Below are 24,305 nucleotides of genomic sequence, written 5' to 3' on the forward strand. Positions count from 1 at the left end.
ATTGACTTTTTGGGCTTGATAGACACTTGTAGAGAGATTTCCGGGTTACTATGCGGGTTATCCATTTGCTGGGCGAAGGGAATGGCAGTGCAGTGCATGTTTCTTGGGATCACGATAGACGAGTGCACAGGAACTTTGTTATGGCTTATACGGAGATTTTCGGTCATTCAACAGTGCCTGGTGGAGGAAACTATATCTGATTATGAGTGAAAGAGCTCTCTACTGTCACGGTGCCGTGGTGTTTCAACCATGGAATTCCGAGTCTGGCTGCGCGGAGACTCTCAGTAACCCGACTCAGATCATCCCTACTCTCCTCCTGACCCAAAGATCTCGAGCCTTGCATCAAGATTGGTTGTCTGTAATCCAATCGATATGTCAGTAAGCAAAGAAGCGGCGTGGTTGTTTTAGGGATATGGATTGCATGTGTTCTGGTCAGTTTTTATGGGGGGGTTGAAGAGGGGCGCATTATGCGTTGGCAGCCTGATATGAAGTGGCGTCCACATATCAAGGTGAGAAAAAGGAGATGTGACAAGGCACAAATTGCAGTTTTCCTTTCTGCTGGCTGGCGGTGGCTGTCACTGGGACGTGGCTTGCGGAGAGATGGGGAGTGAGGTGCTTAGGGGATGAGGTGTTTAGGGGCAGTTGAGGTTTCGTTGGATGATAAATGTTGGATTGGCTTATTGATGGTGTTGGATGAGACGATGGATGACGAGACACTGGAGGGTGAGATCGGATGGATTGCAGCGAATGATTGCGGCTGTATTAGAAATTGTTCTACTATGCTATCTCTTCACGGGGCTGAGTAGGTGGAATAGGAGGAGTCGAGCAGAGAACACGGAGGTACGGATAAGGTAGTGAGAGTGAGAGCGGGTGAGATTTGGGAAACCTGAAGTCATGGTCGTACATGGTCTAAGCCATGGTGAGTGGTCTGCCTTGTAGATTGTGTACGGTTTGTATCTCTCGAGGATAAAGGGACATGAGAAGCAGGTTGCCGCCGTGCAAACATGGACTGGGCTGCAGTTGAAACCCAAAGACGCACGCCACTTAATGGTGTTGTCTTGTTCGCTACATTAGCTGCATATGTACGAGGCAGCCGATGTCTTTCCTTGGACGCAATACTCCGTGTGTTAAGGCCGATACCCTATATCTACAGAGGTATATAGGAAAGGTCATAGGGTGATCCTACATACGGGTAGGAATTTTGAGACATTTGATGAATCATTGCGTGAAGATGTACGAGGTGTCGGCGATTGGGCAAAAACGTGTAATTGCAGTAAGGTATGTGAGCTCTTTACCGGGATGCATTTGTCCGAATAAGACGCTGCTCACATCGTTTGATAACGCGGGTCGTGCAGATGTCGCGCATCAGAGTTGCAGGAGTCGAAAGAGGGGAAGGGAGAAAAGGGCACCTGATTACGCGCAGTGGTAGAAGAAGTCCAATGCAAGTACAGGATACACAGCAATGAGGAGCCTATGCAATTGCTTGCTTCCAGGCCCGTCGTCTCCCCGTCTACCTCGTATGAAGAAGAGGCAGGTCTGCCAGATGGAACGACATGAGCCGCTTGCCGCTGGGTGTTGGTGATGTGAGTTTGATACCCTGCTTTGGGTCTTGGACGGGATATCACTGCTACCTAGTTGAATATGAAGAGAAGAAGAAACAGGGTTGATGGACATGGGTCCACAGGGAGGGACCGATATGGGGAGAGAGAGGACGGGGAAAAGTGGTTCCTGGTCTGGGTCTGACGATGGCGAGTGTGTTGAGATGGACACTTGATGTGATGCGAGGTTGAGTGGCCGGTAAAGGCACATGCATGTAGGTATGTATCCTGGCTTGACTGCGATTGGGCATGACTCTTAAACTGCAGTCGAAGCAGTTTTGTTGAGATTTTCCTTGCAAAGTCTTTGATGTATTAGAGACATCTCGTAGAAGCTGATATCTGCCTCGACTGACGCCAACTGCAAGGTTTGATCTTGGTACAGGAGGATCGCACAGTACAGAGCAGGTTTTACAGTGGAGAGATGTTGAAGCCTGTTTTTTTTGCGTGTCTCGTGTCTTGCCCGTGGAGGCTCGATAGAGACAACGCCTCCCGCACGGCAGCTAAAAGAGACGTCCGACCGATATTACCTGCCATTATACAGAGAAAAGAGCCTGTGACATTGTAACAGTAAGATTGGTCATCCCGTTCTCGACGCGATTTCAAATATTCTCGTGGACAGTCAGCCAGGGATTTCACGAGTATCGTAATTCCGGTAGTATGACATTTTTTTCTGAGGGTTCAATGGCAGTGAGTCTTGGAGGCGTTTCGGCGATGCCCTAGCATCAGCGCTGCAAGTACTGCGCACGCCGTTCGGACCGCAGAGGTACGAGCGCCGGCGAAAAGGCCAAGGTACCTTATTAGCGGCTTAGGCGCGGCCAAGGCAGCACCACTACAGCCGTTCCCGCAGGCTCATCACACCCGACCGATGTACTGTCGGGTATCTCTTGGTGGCGATTCATGGCCAGTTGGCCGGCGAAAGGCCTCGAAGACGCCGTCGGGTGCACGTCGCGATACCTACACCGGTACCTGTAGGTACCCAAAATGACCCAATGTCACGGTGATACTGTACGGTAGGTAAGCAGGCAACTGCACTGTGTTTCCAACACGCCCAGAGCCTCCAGCAGCGCTCCCTCCAGCAGAGCCCCGGCGCCTTATGTAAGCCAGCCCAGCACTGCACAACAGGCGCTATTGCCGCTTCCTTGACGCAGCACTTGCCTTTCGTACGCCACAAAAGGGGATCTGGACAGTGCCGGATTTCTCACGGCCGGACACGCCGCCTCTCGCCCTTTGTTCCGCCCAGCTCAACCGAAAAAGCAAGGCAGAGGAAATCCAAGCCAGATCCTCTCGAGCGTGTCCTGCTCGCCTCCTTCGACCTCCTCGACTCTTGCGTCTTTCTCTGTCTGTTTTTTTTTTTTTCTTTTGCACACTCTTTTGGACGCCTTGCGTGGTTTGTCATCGCCCGTCCCCTCACGCGCAAGGCCAGAAAACCTGCACCAACAACTCGCAGACGCAGAACAAGACCCGAAGCCACGCGCCCCAGCCTCGTGTCCCCCAGCCTGCAAACCCTTCAGGTTCCCTCGCCCAGACTGTCTCGCACTGGCTCCTGTTTCCCGCCAGCCACCAGCACCGCAGGCTCTTTTCCTCGCCTCTACATCCTCCTTTCGGCCCTCAACAGGAACACCGTCGACAGCCTCGTCTCCTCAACATCCCCCAGCGTCTCGCGACCACCCCCAAGACTCTGGCCTCGAGTCCAGTCGCCGGGCGGTTTCTCGACACCACGCCATGACGCCCTCGCCATCCCAGAGTCAGGGCCTTGAGCCGCGGCGGCCGAGGAGCGCCCACACGCAGACCGTGTCGGTCAACATCGCCGAGAGCACCACCGGCACGCCGCCCGCCCGCCGCTTCCAGCTGCACGTCAGCGAGTGCGTCGAGACCAAGACCGTCACCACCACCACCCGCCTGACCAGGAAGTTCCCTCCGTTCTTCATCCCCGACCCCGCCCCTCTCGAGAGCCTCGACACCAAGGAGTATCCCCTGGCCATGAAGCCCACGCCGCCCGAGCTGGCCGACTTTTCCTACAGTTACGACGGCGCTGCCGACGACGACGACGACGACGATGCTGATGCCGGAAGGCTGGAGGATGCTGATGAGGGCCTTGACGGCCAACTGGTAAGTGGAGAGTCGCCTTCACGGTTGTCCTAAAACTCCCCTTTCTTTTGGTGTCCATTCTGTTTTGCCCTGTTTTGCTGACAACGGCCGTGTTCATCAACGATGTAGGTCAGAAAGCGTCAGGCCTCCAGTCCGGCCGTGTTCAAGCAGGAATCCACGTCCAGCCAGGTGCAGACGCCGGAGCCCTTGAGCCGCATACCGTCTGCCTCCTCGCCCGAGCCATTCTCCCGCCGGAGCCATCGACTAGCCGCAGCCGAGTCCCCTACCGCGGCTGCCACGAGGTCCTCTCAACGGATTGCCCGCTCACATTTGCAAGCCGTGAATAACAGGCTGCGTCGCTCCCTTATCCAGGGAAGCAGCGCTGCCGGTAGCAGCAGCAACGTTACTGAGAGCAATGCCGGCACTCTGCGCCTGGATACCGGCGATAGAGCAGGCCGAAATGCCTCGATTGGCGTCCTCGCCACGCCCGACGTTACCGATGTGGTCGAGCCGATCCCGGCCCGGTCGTTGCAGAGGCGGCCCCTGCACCGCGAATACTCGCCCAACTCGCAGGCCATGATTCGCGGCCGCTCCAAGTCTCCCCTGTACGAGGCGTCGAGCCCCGCCGGAAGCGATGCACATACGTTCAGCAGCACCGTGGCTACGCCGCCGGTTACCGATGCCGACCCGGAGTCCTTTGCCGACGATACTGACGAATCCATGGAACCCTCGGTTCGCCCCCAGCATCGGCCCGCCATCGATGTTGTTGCTGCCCAGGATGCCAGTCTTCCTAGTCCGAGATTATCTCCCACCCTGGCGGCTGCCCAGCTGCATTCTGCCGAACCTGACGAGAACGCGCCCGCCAGTTTCAAGACGGACATGACCGAATCCGACACTTGGATGGCCGAATCCGAGGCAACCGACATGGTGCCCTATGAGCATCCTTCCCACGGCAAGCGAGCCCTGGTACGGCGACACGACCAGCCCGTCATTGTCGACCCCCAGACGCTGCTGGAGGCGTTTGACTCTATGAAGACGGAGATGAAGACGTTTATGATGTATCAGTTTCTCCGTCGGTGCCCTCGACCCACTCTCCGTATCGTCGCCGATGCAGTGAATCCCGCCCTCAAGTGCGACTTTCTGCAGCAGCTGCCTCTTGAGCTGAGCTACCACATTCTGTCGTATCTCGACTTCCGCGACCTCACACGCGCCGCCCAGGTATCGAAGCAATGGCGCAGCATCGTCGATGGCAATGAAACCGGCTGGAAAGAGCTCTTTGACAGAGACGGCTTCGTTCTCCCGCCCGGCGAGCTGAACAAGGCCATTGCTCAAGGATGGGGTTGGCAGGATCCCGTTGGCATCCACGGCTACGAGCAGGACTTGAGCATGCGGAACCGGCTGACCTCTTCCGAAAAGGAACTTACTCAGTCCCTCAAGCCAGAGACACCGCGAGTGCGCACCTCAAAGCGCAAGCGCGGTCTCGGCGCCTATTCGGCATCGGAGCGCTCGAAGCGGCGGGCCAGCACCCAGGAAGTGGTGGCCAACCACAACGAGAGGGCTCAGGCCGAGATCAAGCAGCACAAGTCGGCCGGCCCTCTCTCTGCCGCCCACGCCGCCATGCAGGCCGTGCCGGACCCCGGGATTGGCCTGCGGAGCCTGCGGCAGCTGCATCTCTTCAAGTCTCTCTACCGCCGCCATTACATGATCCGCCACAGCTGGACCGACCCCGCGACGAAGCCCAGTCACGTAGCGTTTGCCGCACACCCCCGGCACGTCATCACCTGCCTCCAGTTCGACGACGACAAGATCATCACGGGCAGCGACGACACCCTCATCCACATCTACGACACCAAGACGGGCAAGCTCCGCAAGAAGCTCGAGGGCCACGAGGGCGGCGTGTGGGCGCTCCAGTACGAAGGTAACATCTTGGTCTCGGGCTCGACGGACAGGTCGGTGCGAGTTTGGGATATTGAACGCGGACTTTGCCAGCAGGTTTTCTACGGACACACTAGCACAGTCCGCTGCTTGCAGATTCTCATGCCCACGGAGACCGGCATGGCTTCGGATGGCACCCCCATCATGCAACCCGAGAAGCCGCTGATCATCACGGGTTCCCGAGATAGCCAGCTGCGCGTCTGGCGTCTCCCCGAGGTTGGATCGCGGCGCTACATCCAGACGGGCCCGCCGGCCCAGGAGTCTGACTGTCCATACTTCATCCGCGTCCTGACCGGGCACACCCACTCCGTCCGTGCCATCTCGGCCCATGGCGACATCTTGGTTAGCGGGTCCTACGACAGCACGGTCCGCGTCTGGCGGATCAGCACGGGCGACTCCCTGCACGTGCTCCACGGCCACACACAAAAGGTGTACTCGGTGGTGCTCGACCACGAGCGCAACCGATGCATCTCGGGCTCAATGGACTCCCTGGTCAAGATCTGGGACCTCGCTACGGGCGCTTGTCTCTACACGCTAGAGGGCCATAGCCTCCTGGTGGGCCTGCTGGACCTTCGCGATGACCGCCTCGTGTCGGCCGCTGCCGACTCGACGCTCCGCATCTGGGACCCGCAGACGGGCAAGTGTAAGAACACCCTGATGGCGCATACGGGGGCCATCACCTGCTTTCAGCACGATGGCCGCAAGGTGATTAGCGGCAGCGAGAAGACGGTCAAGATGTGGGACGTCAGGACGGGAGAGTGCGTGCAGGATCTCTTGACGGACCTTTCCGGGGTGTGGCAGGTCAAGTTTGATGGAAGGCGATGCGTTGCTGCCGTGCAGAGAGACAACTTGACCTATGTGGAGGTGAGTACCATGCTTTCATTTCCCTGCCCTTCCCCCTTTCCAACATGTACTCGATTGGCTAACCTAATGTAGATTCTCGACTTCGGCGCCGTTCGCGATGGACACCCTCCCGAAGAACTTGGACGTCGCATCCTCCTGAATGAACCAGAAGTTCGTGCCATGATTGAAGAGGAAGTTTGAAGCCCAAAAGCGCGAGTATGACTTGGTATCCATTTTCCCATGCTTTAAGAAAACCAACAAAAGCACTGCGGTTTACGAAAACGAAAGGAGCAGAGAATGCATATATAATCAGCATTTGGTATGGATATGGAAGCACGCATCTGAAGGGCGATACGATTCTGCCCTCGGCGTTTTGTTGTTATAGTACATGCGCTGTCTGAGAAACCAGTGTCAGCATTACGGAACTCTGGGAGGGGGGTGTGGCAAGGCGTTGGGGCTTTATGTTTGTTTGTTTGTTGGTCCTTTATCTTTCGGCCTGTTTTTCATCTTTTCTCTTCCTCTTATGCGGCTATTCTCTTCATCTCTCCTTATTCTCTAGCCTTTCCTGGTTCTCTTGCAAATTGAAGAGGGCGATGGTAATAGGGGATGACATGGCATGGCACGTTTTTCTACTTCTTTTCACTTTTACGGATCTTTTTCTACTGAGGTGGTCCGAGATGATGTAGAAGGAGCAAGATGAAGGCAGTCTTGCGGACTGTGGCATTGCGGAGGACGTGTTGGAGGACGGGATAGAGATGTGCGTGGTGCCTGGAGCGCGTTTATGTTGACTTTGTATAAAGACGAACGGACGGTGATGTTATATACATGGTTATGAGACATCGCTACGGATGCATTTTGTCCTGCGTGAAGAATGAGCGTGTGACCGTTTGATGCCGTCCTGCTTCGCAGAACCTAGTAGTAGTACATGACTCTCAGAGGGTCGTACAATATGCGTGTGCTTCGTACCTCAACACGAGGAGAAGCGGCATGGAGTGCAAGGAGATGGGGGACGAGAGACGGTGACTAAGCAAAGGAGTTAACCGCCGCCTTTTTCCTCTTGCACGACATTTCCCTGTTCGACGGTTCCAGTTTGCAATTGATGATTGAAACATGGGCCCTGTCCGGAGTTAAGAAAAATCTGGCGCCGAGTCTCTTGTCGTCTGCAAGCACTTAGAAATGATGCAATGCAATGTATTTTGGTTTGTTATCATTACGGGGGGGGGAGTGAGGTAGGGTATCACAACAGGTACGAAAGGCGGGCACGTATGTATTGTGGAAAATGGCCTGCAGGCGGTTAAAAGGTTTTGGATGGGGGGTCGGAAAGCGGGCGCTGGCTTAACGAATGGAAGAAAGAATCGAAAACGAGATGCATTTGCGTTTGGTTGGATAGACTGGTTGACTGGATGGAGCTTTAACACGCTGGCAGCAAGGAGGAGGAGGAGGAGGAGGGCCCAGTTATTCGGGGGAGTGATAGGATGGGAGGGCTACCACTTGTCATGGCTACTAGTTTTGGAGGAGCATTGGATGTCGTCGAGTCGAACGACACCCCTGGCCTGTTTTTTTTTGTGTCTTCTCTCTGTTTGGGCTGCGGCTGCGGCTGCGGCTGGGAGTGCTGGGTTGTTGATGGGGTGGTTGAATTGAGGCTTATGCGTGAGGGGACGGGAGATAAAGGAGCTAAATTTGTGCTACTAGTAGGGTGGTTGCTGTGCTGTCTAGCTGGGTATCATGGTGGAGGTGTTGATTGTTGTTCGTCAATGAGAGGGACATGTCATGTAGCATGGGCATTCTGATGAGGACAAGATAGGCAGACGGACAGGACAGCAGACAGACAAGAGGAGGAGGAGGAGAGACTCCGGGAAGAGCAATCGGGTGCAGCAAAGGCAAGGGTCGGGTTCGGCTGGCTGGCCCCTCCCTAGGTAGCTGGGCTTGGTTGGACCGTCGTCATGCAAAGGCGCCTGATTGCGGGAGCAAATCGGGGGACGAGGGGCGGAGCAGCCGGGCGGCAGACGGAGTGCTGCTTTGAGCGGGCGAGACGAACAGCGCAGTTGTTGACAAGTTGACGGTGACAAGGGCAGGACAGGACAGGGCAGGGCCCATGCGAGATAATACATGGGGATGCCCACGAACAGCCCTGGGTCTGAGGGGGAGGTGTTTGCTTGGAAGAGGAGAGGAGGGGGAGAAGGGGGCCTGTGCTTTGTTGTGTTTGCGGAGGTGGGAGGCAAGGGATGGATGGATGGAGCTGGATCTTGGGGAGCGTTTGAATCTGGGCGCGTGCGTTTATGGGGATACTATGGAGAGGGATACTATGTATGATGAAGAGAGAAGGGAGCGGTTATCGTGATGGAACGGGGCTTGATAATTCGTTAGAGGGGAGGTGAGGCAAGGTGAGGTTCTAAGTGCTTGTTGGTGCCCGTCTTTCGCTCTCTGTTTTGTCCCCTTGTCGTTCCTTGTTGCGGCCCCCCCCTGGTCCGGTTGAGCGATTCCGTGGCGAGTGAGTCAACCACCACCACTGAGATCACACCAGCGGTTCCTCGGGTCTCCTGTTTCTGGTGCTGTACAGAGCTACTTGTACTGCTACAGTACTGTATTGTTTTTGACTGCATTGCCGTGTCATCATTCACTATGAGAGGGATGCGTGGGGATTGTCATTGCGTGTAATACATACTCGTACCTTACTCGCGCGTGCCTGTACACAGCAACCCATGTGCCTAGTAATAGCATTCAAATGTAGGTACCTAGGTAGGCAGAGTGACGATATCAGGAGGCGCAATCGGAGTCGAGACGCCTGCTGTCTGGCCCGTCCCATGTCGGCGGTTGTGTTGTTTGCCTGCCATAGGCTGGCTTGGGAAGCAACAGGGCCTTATTAGCTGGCCATTTGCGCGGGTGACAAGGGGACCAGGGCGGCATGCGTTGGTTATTGGTGACTTGGACTCTCTGGGTGCGTTTTTCTTGCTGGGATGCCGGACTTGGGCATCATTTGTGACTGGATGGATGAACGAGTTGGCTTTTGTTGTTGTTCTTTGACGGCGCTGGAGTCCTTTAAACGGCTGGATGCCCCCGATTCATTCATTGACATGTTGTGTTTGAATTGCTCTTGCATATAGTATCCTCTTTTGCGGTGTTTCCCGATACCTGGGCCTCGTTTGGTCTTTTGTTCTGGCTTGTACGAACCGCGGCAACGAGCCACTGCCACCGACGATAACACACGTACCTACACACGCGACATCATAACGCAAAGACAACAACAATACCAACGCAGCTGCAATAGAAAGAACGACAAGGAGAGAACCGACTACTAGTCATATCAGACAACAAGATCATCATCGTCGCCTCCCAAGTTCAACAGCCCTCACGGCCCGTCTCCTGAGCTGCGCGCCTTCGACTAGACCAGCGGGTCCTTTCAGGGATCCCAGCAGAAAAAAAAAATCGAAGCCAAAAAAAGGACCAGCCGGGAGATCCTCACCGACATCTTCACGCAGCGGGAGAAGAGGCATTGATAGCCATACTATTATAGTGGGGGGTTGAGTCAGGTCGTGACATTTCCGTCTGTGGAATCACCCTGGTTCCTGTACCTTGGCAGACTGGAGCTTGGCTACATAGCTGGCTGTCTGTCCACTCCTTCTTTTTGTTCTTCTTTTGTTCTTCTTGGTTTTTTCTTCTTGGATTATTTGAGACGACTGGGGATCTTGAGGCTATATAGCTTGGAGGTCTTGACATATACGCCTTGACGATTCGGGTGCTTCCTGAGATATACTACACCCAATTGGCGGACTAAAACGACGGCAACAAATCGATCCACGAGACATCAACACCACCGCAGACAGACCAGACACGACACGAGCAAGTATGAGCGGTTCTGGAGCGCCCGGCGGGCTGCCGCTGGATGCGACCATCACCATTGTCAACAACTCGGGCAAGATCATCAGCACCGTATGTCGGGCCTCACTCTCCTCCCTCTTCCCCCCTCCTTCTCCCTCGCATACAGTCTCCCCCCCCCCTATCTATCTATGCATCCCCAGTCATCCCCTCCCCCCCCCGGTCTCCCTGCTTTTCGTAGCAACCCGACGTCGCACCGCATGCTAACTCACACCCTCCAGGGAAAGCAGCTGCTCTCGATATGGAAGACGGCCCAGGCCTCGTACCGCGAGAAGAAGACGGAGCTCAACCAGGAGCGCGCCGCCGAGAGGAGCAGGCCGCCCCCCGTGCCCGTCAAGCGCGCCCAGACGTTCGACACGAGCCGCGGCATCGCCCCCCCGCGCCGGCAGTACGACGAGCTGAGCGTCGCCAGCTCGCACCGCACGTTCAAGAGCTCCATCGCCAAGAAGCAGCTGCCGCCCGTGCCCAACCAGCTCGCGCTGACTGAGGGCAACCTGGAGAAGCTGTCTGAGGCGTCGAGCGTGGCGCCGTCGTCGAAGCCGCCGTCGGCGTACAGGGGCTCGTCGTATGCGGCGGCGGATGCCATGGTGCTCAAGAGCGGCGGCGGCAGCTTCTCGCGGGTTGATCCTCCGGTGCAGCAGCAGCCGCGGATGCTGGCCCGCACGCGGTCGGACCTGGAGATTGAGGCCAACAAGAGGATGAGCATGGGGAGCGACTTGCATCTTGCGTACGGCGACATCCCGCCGGACCTGGCGGACCGGGTGGACTTGGACCAGCACACGTCTCATTCACATCATTATTATGATGAGCCGGAAGGGATGGGCTTCCCAGAGGGGCATGTCGAGGATGAGCGGGAGCAGGCCGAGCAGCTGATCCACAAGATCGAGAACCTGCTGGACGAGGCGCACTGCGCGCAGCACTCGGCGACGGCCATCATCACGCATCTCCAGGAGCGGCCCGATGCCGCCGCCGCCGTGGCGCTGACGCTGGCGGAGCTGTCGGGCATCATCACGAAGCTGTCGCCCGGGTTCGCGGCCATCCTCAAGGGCACGTCGCCGGCCATCTTTGCGCTGCTGGCGTCGCCGCAGTTCCTGATTGGCACGGGCATCGCCGTGGGCGTCACGGTCGTCATGTTTGGCGGGTGGAAGATTGTGCAGCGGACGTTTGCGAAAAAGGCCGTGGCGTACGAGGGCGCCGCGCCTGCGCCGGCGGCGGCGGTGCCCCGGCTGGAGGAGCCCGTCGACGAGGCGATTGTGCTGGAGACGGTCGAGGTGGACATTAGCGGCATCGATACCTGGCGCAGGGGCATCGTCGACTGGGGGTACGAGAGCGCGGACCAGGAGCTGATGACGCCCGAGGCGGACCGCGTGACGAGGGAGCGGAGGGCGAGCAAGGGGGGCCCGCCCGAGGACTATTTCGACTCCAAGTCGCGGAGGAGCAGCAGCTCCAAGACGCATCGGTCGAGCAAGGGGCACTCTTCTTCGTCGCACAAGTCGCACAAGTCGAGGCATGAGTCTGTGTCATCGTCTGATAAGAAGAGCAGCAGCAGCAGCAGCAGCAGCAGCAAGAGGGACAAGGAAAAGGGGGATGACGCGAGCAGTGTCAACTCGATGAGCCTGATCAAGAAGTCGATTGCCAGCAGGAAAAAGGCAATTGATGAGAGCGGCGTCAAGAGCGAGGAGTTGCCGCTGCGGGCCAAGATGAGGCAGACGAATATGCTCAAGGCCTTATTCAAGAGCAAGGAGCATAGGCAGACTCTGATTACTTAGGGGTGATGATTTGTTCATGCTGGACTACATGAGCTGAGGAGATAACCATGGTGACGATGACGATGATGGGATGGAATGACAATAAGCAAGCAAGCAAGCGATGAATTACAGTTTGGATGAGAATGGTTTTTATATGGGCATATTTAAGACGGTAAATTGCGAAATTGCAGACCAGGGCATATATAGGATTACAGATACAGTTCGTTTTGGGAATATAAACATGGCTTCAAGGTTCTTTGAAGAAGCTGTTATTGAAATGGATGGTCATATTAGACAAATGTCAGGCAAGAAAGAAAGCTCCTAGACACATATGTATGCTGCCGGTGACATATACACGCCTCCATGCACGGAAATCAGTTATATGGCATCTCAGTCGTAGCGACGGGCATCTCAAACATACAACTCCTTCCATCTCATCGCATCTTTCTCATCAATCATCATCACAGCTCTAATCTCTCATCCGCCTCCTTGTCCAACGCCTCAACCACCACCACCTCCGCCCTCTCCATCCCCCCTCCCCTATACGAATACGTAAACTCCCACCCGCTCCCGGCACCCGCATGCTCCCCCTTCAAGTCCACAACCACAATCCCTGTCCTCGCGTCCGGAAACCGCGCAACGATCCTCCGCACCGCGTCCTGCGCGGCCTCGAGCGGCGTCATCCCGCGGCGGAGCGACTCGACGGCCTGGTAGCACGGCAGGAGCCGCATCATGAGGTCGCCGTCGCCCGTGGCCGCGCAGGCGCCCGCTTGCGAGTCGGCGTAGGAGCCGGAGCCCGGGATGGGCCCGTCGCCAACGCGGCCGGGGATCTTGTGGGAGGCGCCGTTTGTGGTTGTGCAGGTTGCGAGTTGGCCGGCGGCGGAGAGGGCGATGAGGGAGAGGGTGTCATGGGATGGGTCGTTGATATCGGTGGACTGTGATGTGAGGTGTTGATTGTTATCGGCGAGGACGTTGGTTTTGGTGTTGATGTTGGGGATATAAGGGCCGCAGGAGGAAAGGGGGTCGGGGAGGACGCTGGATCGGTAATTGGGCTGGCAGTTGTTGGCTCTCCATTCATGGCATACCCGAAGCGAGTCTTCTGTCGATAGTGATTCCTCCGCGAATCCATTTTCCACGGCAAACTGCGTCGCCTGCTCACCCGCGAGCAGCGTGTGTCTCGTATGTTCAAGCACATGCCTCGCCACGCCGACGGCATCCTTCACTCGTCGCAGGTTCGCCACTGCGCCGGCGTTGAGCGTCTGGCCGTCCATGATGAGCGCGTCAAGCGTCGTTTCGCAGGACTCATCCGGCGAGCCGCCAAAGCCGACAGTGGTGTCGCATTGGTTGGATTGACATGCCTGGCAGCCTGCTTGGGCGGCGTCGAGGGCGAGCGAGGAGGATGAGAGGCTGGATGTGAGGGCGAAAAAGGCGGCGTCTGTGGCGGCGGTAAAGGGGCCGGACCAGGTGTTTATGATGAGGGGAGGCGAGGAGAGGATTGCCTGTATCCGGGGGAGGATGGTGAGGGCTGTGGTGATGGTGGAGAGGGATATATAACGAGACATTGTGATGTAAATTGGATTGTATGTGTGGCACAACTATTGAGAAGAGACGCGAGAGGAATGAGTTATAGTTGAAATAAGAGGGACTCTCCAATCAGATATTCATCGTTCTCATTCTACATCAAGGCTCTCAATAGCTCTCATCCCCATACCTGTGACATGAAGCCGTCTCCGTGCTCCAAACCGCTTCTCCTCACTCAGCCAATAATCCGCCTTTCTTACTTAGCATGCATCAATCGAGGCCTCATCTCCGGAGCTAATGCGCTTACACGGTTTGATCCCATACGAGAAGCGGGGGATGCCAGACTCCCCCTCAAGTCCGCTCTCCCCATCCTTTGTCCCTCCTTCTCCTCTCATCTCCGTAGGCATCACTGAGGCAAGAACCACAGACTTGCGTGATCACGACCCGTAGAATCCAGCTATTACCTAGGTATTGCTGGATTTTGGTACCTAGATAGAACAATTCCATCCAACACCTGCGACCATTACATGTTATAAAATGGCAGCGGTGTCTTCTCCTCCCGTCAGTGGTGATTCTGCGGCTGCTGTTCGCGGCTTCTTGCAGTGTGCTATCGCGCTCTACCAAGATGTGTTCGCCTTGCATCACGACGCAGATGGTGATGAGCAGAACGACAGTTCCACGACAGACGGCCCCTCCACGGCAGGCCAACGCCTTGCTGTGCATGCTGCTGCCCTTGGCGACTCTCTGGAGGCGCTCAGGGCTGTTCAGCCCGGTCCCGATGAAGTCGACGCGCATCCGCTCAGCACTCTGCCAGGCGCCTGTTTCAAGGTCGCACAAGACCTGATGCTCCATCTCGACAGAGTTACGGGAGAATTGCAGTCGAATGCGGCCTTTGATGCCATCAGCTTGCGTGACTTGTGGTCCCTTCGCGATGTTGCTGCGCTTGGAACGAGACTTCAAGCCTTGAGCAAGAAGTTCCATGATGATGTTGACAACACATTTGAGTGAGTTGCTATACCGACATGTCGAACAGCCAAACAAGGGTGCTGTGCTGATATGCTGCCTTGATCAGAGTCCGTCGGCTTCCTCTCCCCGACCTCACTCCGCTGAAACAAAAGAAAGACGAGCCTCAAGACAGAGATGTGCCGCCAAAGGAAGAAGGCCAAGAAGACAGAGGGAAGCAAAAGATGCGGCGCATTAACATTGTACCCGGCGACAACAAGTTCATTGAGGTCCCCGTCAAACATCGACCAACGCCAGACTCCATCGTGCACGACTACATCCTCGACACTCTTTCTTACAAGAGTATGCACTTTCGAGAGCAAGAAGTCACAAAGGCTCATAGCAAGACTTTCGAGTGGGTGTTCCAGCCTCTCACTTCCACTGGAGAAGAAACCGAGCAAATGTCAGAGCACCCCTTCTCGACATGGCTCCGCGGTGATTCTCTTGGCCCCATCTACTGGATCACTGGAAAGCCGGGATCGGGCAAATCGACCCTCATCCGGTTCCTCTTCGATCACAAAGCCACCATGCAACGCTTGAGCTCTTGGGCTGCTGGCAAGCCCGTGTTGACGGCTGGCTTCTTCTTCTGGACCAGTGGCTCCCGAGAGCAGCGCTCGCAAACTGGGTTGCTGCGGTCTTTACTCCACCAGATTCTGTCGGCACATCCAGAGTTTGCTCCAGCGGCGTTTCCGGATGTGTGGAAGAAGCTGAAGACACTGACTACGAAAGAACGGGTTGCGTTGCAGCTGGATTGGTCTGTTGCGGACCTTCTGGAGGCATTCCAGGGCGTCATGAATGTGGTGGTGCCCAAAATGAATGTCTGTTTGTTCATTGACGGACTAGACGAGTTCGAGGGCGACCATACGGCCATCATAGAATTCTTCAAGAGTCTGTGCCTTGGAGAAAAGGGGCAATCGATCAAGATTTGCCTGTCATCTCGACCATGGGCCGTCTTCCAGAACGCTTTCGAGTATGCTGTCCCGAACCTGAGACTGCAGGACCTCACCTACAACGACATGTATCGCTACATGAGGGACAAGATGCGGCAGAACACTCACATTCGACACCTCCTTAAGCACGAGCCCGAAGCTGGAGAAGGACTGATCAAGGCCACGGTGGACAAGGCTGATGGCGTGTTCCTATGGGTGAGACTCGCCCTCAACGAAATGATTCGCAAGTTTGATCAAGCCACTGGACTTGCGGGTTTGTCTGCAATCATGCAAGCCTTGCCGGCGGAGCTGAACGATCTCTTTCACTTGTTCTTCTTTGAGAACCAGAATCATGACGAACTGGCCGAAGCTGCCGTCATATTTGGCCTCATGAATGCGCGCGAGCTTGTGGCCGACTTTATCCAAAACGATGCCGCCAACGCCCTGACTCTGTGGGAGTTTGCATTTGCCCTTAAGGGCAGAGAGGATGATTCAGCTGCGGTTGCCGAGGAGGTGAAGCAGACATCGGCCGCCACAGCTTTTGAGCGCTGCGCAATGGCCGTCTCTCTCATCATGCACCGATTCTCGGGCCTTCTGGGAATACATTCTCCCTCTGAGTCTAGTGCTCGCGGCCTTCGATTTGCCGACAAAAACGAAGACATGAGCGAAGTCAGAGAAGCGGCCGCAAGACGAGTAACTTACATCCATCGCACGGTGCGCGATTGGTTCATGGAGGAGCCTGGAGTCATGGATCGTCTTGTCAGCAAGACGCCTGTCGATTTTGATCCTCACTTGCGGCTACTCCGATCCTATATCCTCCAGATGAAGAACCCACTCGAGGAGGTTGAGCATCACCGACAGCTGGACGAGTGGTGGCCCGGCATTGCGCTTGCCATGACGCATGCAAGGTACGTACAGAAGGATCCTCGACATCTGCAGCGAGCAATGGTCAACGAGGTGGACAAGACCATATCCTGGTACTGGCTGCGCAAGACTGATGATCCGTACGACCACTGGGCCAGATACGGGCTGGGCCCGTATCGAATCTTTACGATTGCTGCGCCGTTGTGGCAGCCCTTTCTGTGCCTGGCCACCAAATTCGGGCTCGCTCGCTATGTCTCTGAGGAGATCCTCGCTCGCAGCGCCTTAGAGGGAAAGCTGTCTGACCAAGCGAAAGAACTTCAGACGGCCGAATCGACGCCGCTGCTTGCATACGCCACCGAGTTTCTCTGCTCTCGCAACAAGACCATCTACCCCCTTTCGGACCCTCGTCTGGTCGCGCTGCTCCTGAACAACCAGTGCCGCATCAACCCCGGCCCAAACCACCCATACACGGACTTCTGGACTCAGCAGCCACGCACGCCTTGGATCACCGTCTTGAGGCACTTGCGTGATGCACGGCGGCGAGGCTGGATCGAGTACTACGATGTTGATCCGCAGGGTACGGCGCGGTGGGCGGAGATTGTGAAGCTGTTTGTCGAGGTGGGAGGCGCTGATAAGAAGGCGGTTGTTGCCAAGGACAGCTGGGATCCCGAGATTACGGCGGTGGGGGTGATGGAGTTGCTGGAAGAGACATATTTGGCTGTTGAGATGAAGGAGTTGGTGGACTTGATGAAGGGCTAGAGTAGTGTATTCTCGAGAGTGGCTTGCAGTTGCTGGATGCATTGTCTTGTGGCTGTAGCCTTCTAAAGCGGTTTCCAAGCGATTATACTGTTATCAGTCAGTATATCTATTCTCCAGCCCATCTCATATTATTCAAAGCTCTACATGCCATGCTCTATGCACAATATGGGACAGTGTATTACATTATAGTCACATACCTATGTATAACAGACCTCGTCAGCTCATGAGAAGAACTCAACGAACAGTGAGCTGCACTATTTCAGTCCACGTGCATCGAAGGTAACCCAGGACTTTCGATTCGTTGACAAAAAGTGCTTAAAATTGAGCCTCATTGTTGCTGTAGGACGCAGATTTATATGTACCCAATGAAACTCGGCCTGTGTTCTATGGCTGTGGCCGACTCAGGCAGAGCTGAGACGTATGTTCTGCATAGGGTGGTATTGCTTTGTCTTCTATAAAGATACGTCAGGGAAGTCTGAGGAAATATGTATGTTATTGGTTGTGAATGGTGGACTTACTCGCGTCCTTGATTCTGGGTTTGTTGGTTTATTATGCAATGGTGCTTGGACTCTACAGGCCTTGATATTCTTCGCTATCAAACACCTTTTTCAACAGGTTTCCACGCCGCAATGATATGTAGAGATTCTCAGACTCGGCGTATTTTACGTGTATGCGCAGAAATAGGCCCCTTCGATTTGGGGTAATGGTATTGAGAGAAACATCTAAGTCGACATATAGAGAGCACCAGATACCCAATCCTTCCTTTCACATCCTCTCTGTCTATAACCTTCTTTTCTTTGACAACGATATTGGCATCATGGCGCCGATCTGGGTCGGACTCGTAGGACTCACCGCAGAAGATGGCAGGATGCCCGGAAAAGGCGCCCACTTGCCAACGCATCTCAAGTCGCCCAACTTTGAGATTGTTGCTCTTTGCAAGTGCTTAGCGGCGCTGAAGGAAAGTCTGTTAGATTTGATGATGGGGTGATGCTCCATGAGTTGTTCGACAGGATTGCAAAGGCGGCGGATTTCCCTGAGGCTTCCTGAGGCACCTTCTTGTTTCTTCAGCCTTGAGCCAGCTTACATGGACTTTCTCTTGAAGAAGCATGTCAATTGGATGGCCGTAGTAAAATGAGCCTACTCGGCTATGCATCCTCTCACATGAAACGACCCTGGACAGCTGAATTCGTGAGCTGAGGGGAGGCGGTGGCGCAAGCAATTAGCGATTCAGCACGAAGCTGCCTCACAATCTGCCTCATCACGTTGATGCACTTATAAAGCGTCAATGATGCCTACTGTTGCAACTTGTGGACAATCATACGATCAAGGCTTACATTCATCGTCATTTGATCAAATCATCACGGACATTGCCAACCCTGTAACGACAGGCATTCGCCATGGAAGAAGTCAATATCTCGAGCGACTACAAGACAAATGAGAAGAGTTTTGCAAATATGTCACCAGATCAAGCCGCGGTTATTGCAGAAATATTCGCATTAATTGTCGATAAGCAAGTTGATCCAGTATCAAATATCATTGCTACGGGTCTGGTGTCTCCAGATTCTCCAAACAGCCAGGGCGAAACACCACTCATGATAGCCGTCGTCAACAACGATGCAGCCATGATACGCACACTTGTATCCCTCGGAGCAACAGTCGATGGTTATGGCAGCTATTCCGAGAATAACCATCGGACGAAAGCCCAGCGAACACCCCTTCAAGTGGCAGCTGCACAAGGAAAACTCGGTATCGTCAAGATCCTGCGCGATCTTGGCGCTGATGACTCGCTCGTTGCTCCAGACGGAGCAATTGCACTTCGATTAGCTGCCAAAAATGGACATCGAGAAGTCGTCGAGTATCTGCCAGCTCGGCGTGGCGGTGCTTGGAAGAGGTGGAAGACGACACATGACGAGCAGATGCAACGCATTCGTCGTATCCTGAACAAGATTGGATCGGTTCTCAAGTTTTTGTTCTGGGCGGTGCCAAAGTTCATCTTGTGGAAGGTTCCAAAACACGTCGTTATGACAGTCCCAAAGGCTGTCTTTGTGACCCTGCCAAAGGAGATCTGGGAGCGTCGACACAAGGTTGGGCCTTGGTGCAAGCGGCAAATTTACAAGGTCCCCAACCGCGTCAAGAGACTCGCCAATCATGCTCGAGAAGGCATCAGAGAGACAGGAAAGGCTCTCAAGAAGACGCCGGGAAAGATATGGGAGGTGATGAAGCGGGTACCCGGAGCTTTGCGACTCATTTTATCATGGATTGGCAAAGGACTGGGCAATATTGGCAACGCCGCTTTCGACGTCCTGAAGCGTCTGGTATCATTGGTTCATACGACTTTTGAAGCAATTATGAGCTTCTTCAATGCTGTTACATTGCGCGATGTCGCCAACGGATTCCGTGCCGTTTTGCGCGCCGTGTTTATAGACTTGCCTAAGGCCTTGGTTTGGTTCGTGACCACTGTTGGCAAGATAGCCTATGAGGCTCTCGGATCCGTGTTGGGGACACTTGGCAAAGTGCTATTCTATGCTGTTGCCATGATAATACGTCTCCTCTGCTGGCTGCCTCAAAAGACGTGGGACATGCTGCTGGCGTGCGGGAACTCGATGGGCAAAGGCTTAGAGGAGGTTATGGTGTGTATCAATCCTAAGAGAATATAAGTGAATGAGAGAGATAATGGAGTCACCATAGCCTGAGTGTATCAAAGGACTCACTTCTGGCAATGGAACAGTAGAGGTTTGTGCCAAGATGCCATGTATCATGAGATATTGGTTTGTATGCAAGACGGAGACAAGGAATGCTTCCATGCATCAGAAACGTTGCAATCACCTGCTGTACACTAGACTATCAAGAATAGAGATTGTAATTGCAATGATAAATAATATAAACATAGTCAAGCTCTGATCAATCAGAATGCCCTGATAATATTGTTGACGAGATTCTACCTGGCCCGCTCAGTGCCGGCTCCGCACGGCTACGCGCGGGATGCTCGAGCGAACCAGGTCATTATTCCCAAGCGATGATGAGCGTATCAGCCAGCTAGGCTCTTCCAGATCCCATGGTCAGCTACTCCTATCAAGATGCTGGCACGCTGGCAGGCGGGATGCCGTGTCCGATGTCGTTTGTGGTCGGCGTATGGTGGAGCGCGGAGTATGATTGCGGCGTGATTGCTGAGCCAAGGGCGCGCCTCGCAGAGCACTCATGGATGCTTGTACTGCTTCAATTCAGATGAAAGACTATGGCGATAGGAGCAAATCATTCCCTTGATATGCCTGCTGTCACTTGCGTTCGTATCTCACGTATGCAACGGGCTTGGTAACTTGTTGATCAGATAGTATTTCCGGTCCACGTCCGATACCCCCCAATTTGGCAGCCCTGCTCCGTCCAGATCTTGGTCCTCGCTCTGCAGTTTCTTGCTCAGCGGACATGTGCCGGACATGATTCGCCAGCCTCTTGTGGATGGCGGCCGGCTTTCCTATGTAGGACAGAATCATACCTTACTTGACATGTAAAGTATCCTGCGGTGAGCGTTGGAGATATATTATTAATGCAGCCAGTTTTCCTTCCCCTCTCTCACAATTTTGCTGTAAGTCCAAATGATATTCACGTGTTGGGAGGATCTTGGACTGTTCTCTGCATTGGAATTCTGTGCTGAAGGATCAAAGTCCCTTGCTGTAGCCATAGGCCGAGCCTGGCAACACCCGAAAGTCATCGCAGGAGATGCAGTCGAACAACAGTGTCGGCGACTCGTCATCCGTCTCGTCAACACCTTCGGAGTCGTCGCAGTGGCAAGATGCGTCCAGAAAAGAGACTCTGGGGCCCGAGGTGCTCGCAATAGGCAATAAAACAGTACGTTTCGTGGTCCGATAAGCGTACATGCTGCTCCCATCACTTACAGCTGTGTTTCGCCAGGAGGATGTCGATATCGAGAGAGCAGACACAGTATCAACGCGATCCGGCGTCTTCTCGAAACTCAACTCACTATCGAGAAGCAAGAGCAAGCAACAATCGGATTCTCTGCCAACATTTATTCCCGTCACAGACCTCGAAAAGTGCATCATCGGATGGGAAAGCCAGCAAGACCCCAAAATGCCGCTCAACTTCTCCCGCAGTCGCAAGTGGCTCATCACCCTCCTGTTGTCGGCCATCACCTTCATGACGCCGTTTGCCTCGTCCATTCTTGCGCCCTCTCTCGCAGCTTTGGAGAAAGACTTCGGAGTGAGTGACATTACCCTGGGGTCTATGCCTGTGAGTATATTTCTGCTGGGGTACGCTGTCGGCCCGTTGTTTCTCTCGCCGCTTTCCGAAATATACGGTCGAAATCTAGTTCTCATCTCTGCGAATGTTTGGTTCTGTCTCTGGTTGGTGGGATGCGCGCTCGCTCCTACGCTCAACACGCTCATCTTCTTCCGGTTCATGGCCGGTGTTGGAGGGTCTGGTTGCCAGACTATTGTAAGTCCATCACACAAAAGATTTACTATTAATCTGTTAGTAGCTAAACATAGAGAAGGGCGGCGGTATCATTGCCGACCTCTTTCCCATTACCGAGCGCGGAAAGGCCATGACAATCTGGATGCTGGGCCCCGTTGCCGGTCCAACCGTTTCCCCCGTCATTGGAGGCTTTGTGACTGAGACGATTGGCTGGCGCTGGGTCAACTGGCTGTCTTGCATCCCTGCGGCTGTGGTGGTTGTGGCCATGATGTTCTTGAATCGTGAGACAAATCATCGTGTCCTGATCGCTTGGAAGACGGAGAAGCTGCGAAAGGAACTCGGCATACCGGAGCTCAGAAGTTGCTACGTCGATCCAGAGGCTCCCGCCTTGAGCAAGAGACAGATTCTGCTGCTGGGGCTGGTCCGGCCAATGAAGATGCTGCTGCGTTCACCCAACATCTTTGGGCTGTCGCTATACATTGCCTTTGCGTACGGATGCTTGTACCTCCTTTACAACACCATACCGACCGTCTTCCAGGGCAGTTATGGCTGGACTCTGGGCATCACCGGTCTGGTGTACCTCACGTTGATGGTCGGATATGCCATCGGCCTGCTGGCGTTCGCTCTTCTCTCGGACAGCACCGTGATTCGCATGACGGCAGCCAACGACGGCGTTTACGAGCCCGAGATGCGTCTCCCGGATTGTCTCTGGTTTGCCCTCATCTTGCCCACCACGTTCTTCTGGTATGGCTGGACCGCAGATAAGGCTGTCCACTGGATTGTGCCCATCATTGGCATCGCGCCGTTTGGCATTGGCATCGTCGGGGTCTTGATGCCTATACAGACGTACATAGTCGACGCTTATCCGCAGTATGCGGCCAGTGGGCTTGCCGGATTCTCTGTCCTGAGGAACACAATCGGTGCGTTTCTGCCGTTGGCCGGGCCGCAGTTGTATGAGAACCTGGGCGTAGGCTGGGGGAACTCGGTGCTGGGGTTTATTGCGATTGTGTTGATACCGATTCCAGTGTTGATCTATCGGTATGGGAAGTGGTTGAGGCTTCGGTTTGCCATCCAGCTATGATCCAACCTTCTATACTTATTCTATGACTTTGGCGTTCTAGGCTTGTAAAACGCAAAATGATTGCTTTCTAGCAATGAGAGGACTGATTGAAGATATTCCAATTAGACCGCGTACTGGTGATGTGAAGGCCATGACCCAAAATTCCTTACAGACTGAGACGGCTGTTACAGCGTTGCCCAGCCGCAAATCTTACCACACAGAGGGATGTCAAACAAGGGGCCGATTTGTGGGAAATGCAGGTGATAAATATAGGATGAAATAGGGGCACATAGATTGAACCATGAAGAACACGGGTTGGTTAGTGATCAGGTAACAGGGTATGTATGTATAAAGTCCGGCCGGCCGTAGCGGATGATCTCTCTGCACGAGATTACAGCAGCGGACCTCGGCTGGGGAAATTATGCTTAACCATGCCAAAACCTATCTGAAGGATGATGCCTCAGCTCCCGTCTTCGCAAGAGCTCTGGATACTATATCCCGGCTATGTCTATCTTCGGTTCTCGTGCGATATAGCCGTATCCACAGATGACATGCTTGGTAGTTCTTCAGTGTAATACAATACAGCCCTATTGCTAATGTGAGTGGCTACACATCTAGGTATTTTGTCAAGTCCAGCTTACGGACACGTACGTGTATGTGCAGATACTAAAGTCTTCTAGACTGCGCTTTGAAGCTCTCAAACGCTGGCTCATGGAAATGCTTGACTTTGCTGCCTGTTGCCTAATTGTATGATGGTCCGCGGACTCTACACGGAGTTGATAGGCCGATATACAGATTTTGATAGATTGTACAGTTTCAGCGTAGTTCGTACTGCTACCAAGTGTAGCCTTCACTTTACGTTGGCGAGTGTCGATTCGATTGTGGTCTTGTATCTCATTCGCCCTCTTGGCTTCGAAACCGCAGCTCAGTATGCTCAGCATGCTCAACAACAAATGGCGCAATAGTCACGCGGCTGACCGGGATTTCCGTCGGATAGGACGCCTTCCGATTCGCAGATACTTTCCTTGCTAGTGAACCGGTTCGCTCGATAATGCGTGAAACAGAGGCTATCACTGCAGCAGTCGTGGGTGGGCTGCTTACTCTGACAGGGGTCAGCGCAATGCAAAGACGTAGACACGGATATGCTAAGGAACCCATCGGCAGGCCATTGGACGGCCAACTCAATTTGCTCCATGTGCTGCTTGCAAGACGGATTGACGGAAAAGCCAGTTGCGTATAAATAGCAACCGAATGGTCAGAGGACTGGCAACTCGATCCTCCGCTAGGCTCTATATAGAATTGATGCCCCATACCATGCCGAGCAGGATTCCAGGTTGCGATGCCATGTAACGAAAGATAGAGAGAGAGAGAGAGAGAGAAGGAGAAAGAGTGGGAGAGAGAGGTCTGGAGGCTCTGCGAGCTAAAAGCTGTCAAAGCCGCTGTCGTCTGGGCAACATGTAATAACCAATTTGTAATTGCATCTACTTTTGTCGCAGGCATGCTCATTACGGCACGGCGTTTATCCTCTTCCCAAAGCCCTTGATCAGAGAACAAAATCCGACCCCTGCCAGAAGCTTCACTTATAAGTTTCGCAGCCATGTCGAGACTCGGGTTGCTCAATAGTCGAGAAGCCAGGTATGAAAATGCGCGCAAA

At 54.3% G+C, this 24,305-nt stretch overlaps 6 protein-coding genes across 6 annotated transcripts; 5 read left to right on the plus strand and 1 right to left on the minus strand.

Moving 5' to 3' along the window:
* Positions 1-3,320: 3,320 nt before the first annotated feature.
* Positions 3,321-6,665, plus strand: TRIREDRAFT_70811 (uncharacterized protein; the record flags this gene model as incomplete). Its single annotated transcript, XM_006969764.1, has 4 exons — positions 3,321-3,733; positions 3,872-4,074; positions 4,138-6,485; positions 6,558-6,665. 4 exons carry the CDS (start codon positions 3,321-3,323, stop codon positions 6,663-6,665), a joined length of 3,072 nt encoding a protein of 1,023 aa, XP_006969826.1.
* A 3,645-nt stretch (positions 6,666-10,310) lies between these two features.
* Positions 10,311-12,363, plus strand: TRIREDRAFT_124249 (uncharacterized protein; the record flags this gene model as incomplete). The annotated part of the gene is made up of 4 exons (XM_006969765.1): positions 10,311-10,394; positions 10,562-10,744; positions 10,814-10,972; positions 11,201-12,363. The coding sequence occupies 4 exons, from the start codon at positions 10,311-10,313 to the stop codon at positions 12,107-12,109; spliced, it is 1,335 nt and encodes a 444-aa protein (XP_006969827.1). The 3' UTR covers positions 12,110-12,363.
* A 186-nt stretch (positions 12,364-12,549) lies between these two features.
* On the minus strand, positions 12,550-13,650 carry TRIREDRAFT_70816 (asparaginase-like protein; the record flags this gene model as incomplete). Its single annotated transcript, XM_006969778.1, has 1 exon — positions 12,550-13,650. The coding sequence occupies one exon, from the start codon at positions 13,648-13,650 to the stop codon at positions 12,550-12,552; it is 1,101 nt and encodes a 366-aa protein (XP_006969840.1).
* Positions 13,651-14,146: 496 nt separating this feature from the next.
* TRIREDRAFT_112490 (uncharacterized protein) lies at positions 14,147-17,163 on the plus strand (the record flags this gene model as incomplete). Its single annotated transcript, XM_006969766.1, has 2 exons — positions 14,147-14,613; positions 14,682-17,163. The coding sequence occupies 2 exons, from the start codon at positions 14,147-14,149 to the stop codon at positions 17,161-17,163; spliced, it is 2,949 nt and encodes a 982-aa protein (XP_006969828.1).
* Positions 17,164-18,617: 1,454 nt separating this feature from the next.
* Positions 18,618-19,820, plus strand: TRIREDRAFT_112491 (uncharacterized protein; the record flags this gene model as incomplete). The annotated part of the gene is made up of 1 exon (XM_006969767.1): positions 18,618-19,820. One exon carries the CDS (start codon positions 18,618-18,620, stop codon positions 19,818-19,820), a length of 1,203 nt encoding a protein of 400 aa, XP_006969829.1.
* Positions 19,821-21,036: 1,216 nt separating this feature from the next.
* Positions 21,037-22,672, plus strand: TRIREDRAFT_70829 (uncharacterized protein; the record flags this gene model as incomplete). The annotated part of the gene is made up of 2 exons (XM_006969768.1): positions 21,037-21,612; positions 21,671-22,672. The coding sequence occupies 2 exons, from the start codon at positions 21,037-21,039 to the stop codon at positions 22,670-22,672; spliced, it is 1,578 nt and encodes a 525-aa protein (XP_006969830.1).
* Between the last annotated feature and the right edge of the window lie 1,633 nt (positions 22,673-24,305).

The sequence above is a fragment of the Trichoderma reesei genome, assembly GCF_000167675.1.
Source record: "Trichoderma reesei QM6a unplaced genomic scaffold TRIREscaffold_41, whole genome shotgun sequence".
NCBI classification, from domain to species: Eukaryota; Fungi; Ascomycota; class Sordariomycetes; order Hypocreales; family Hypocreaceae; genus Trichoderma; species Trichoderma reesei.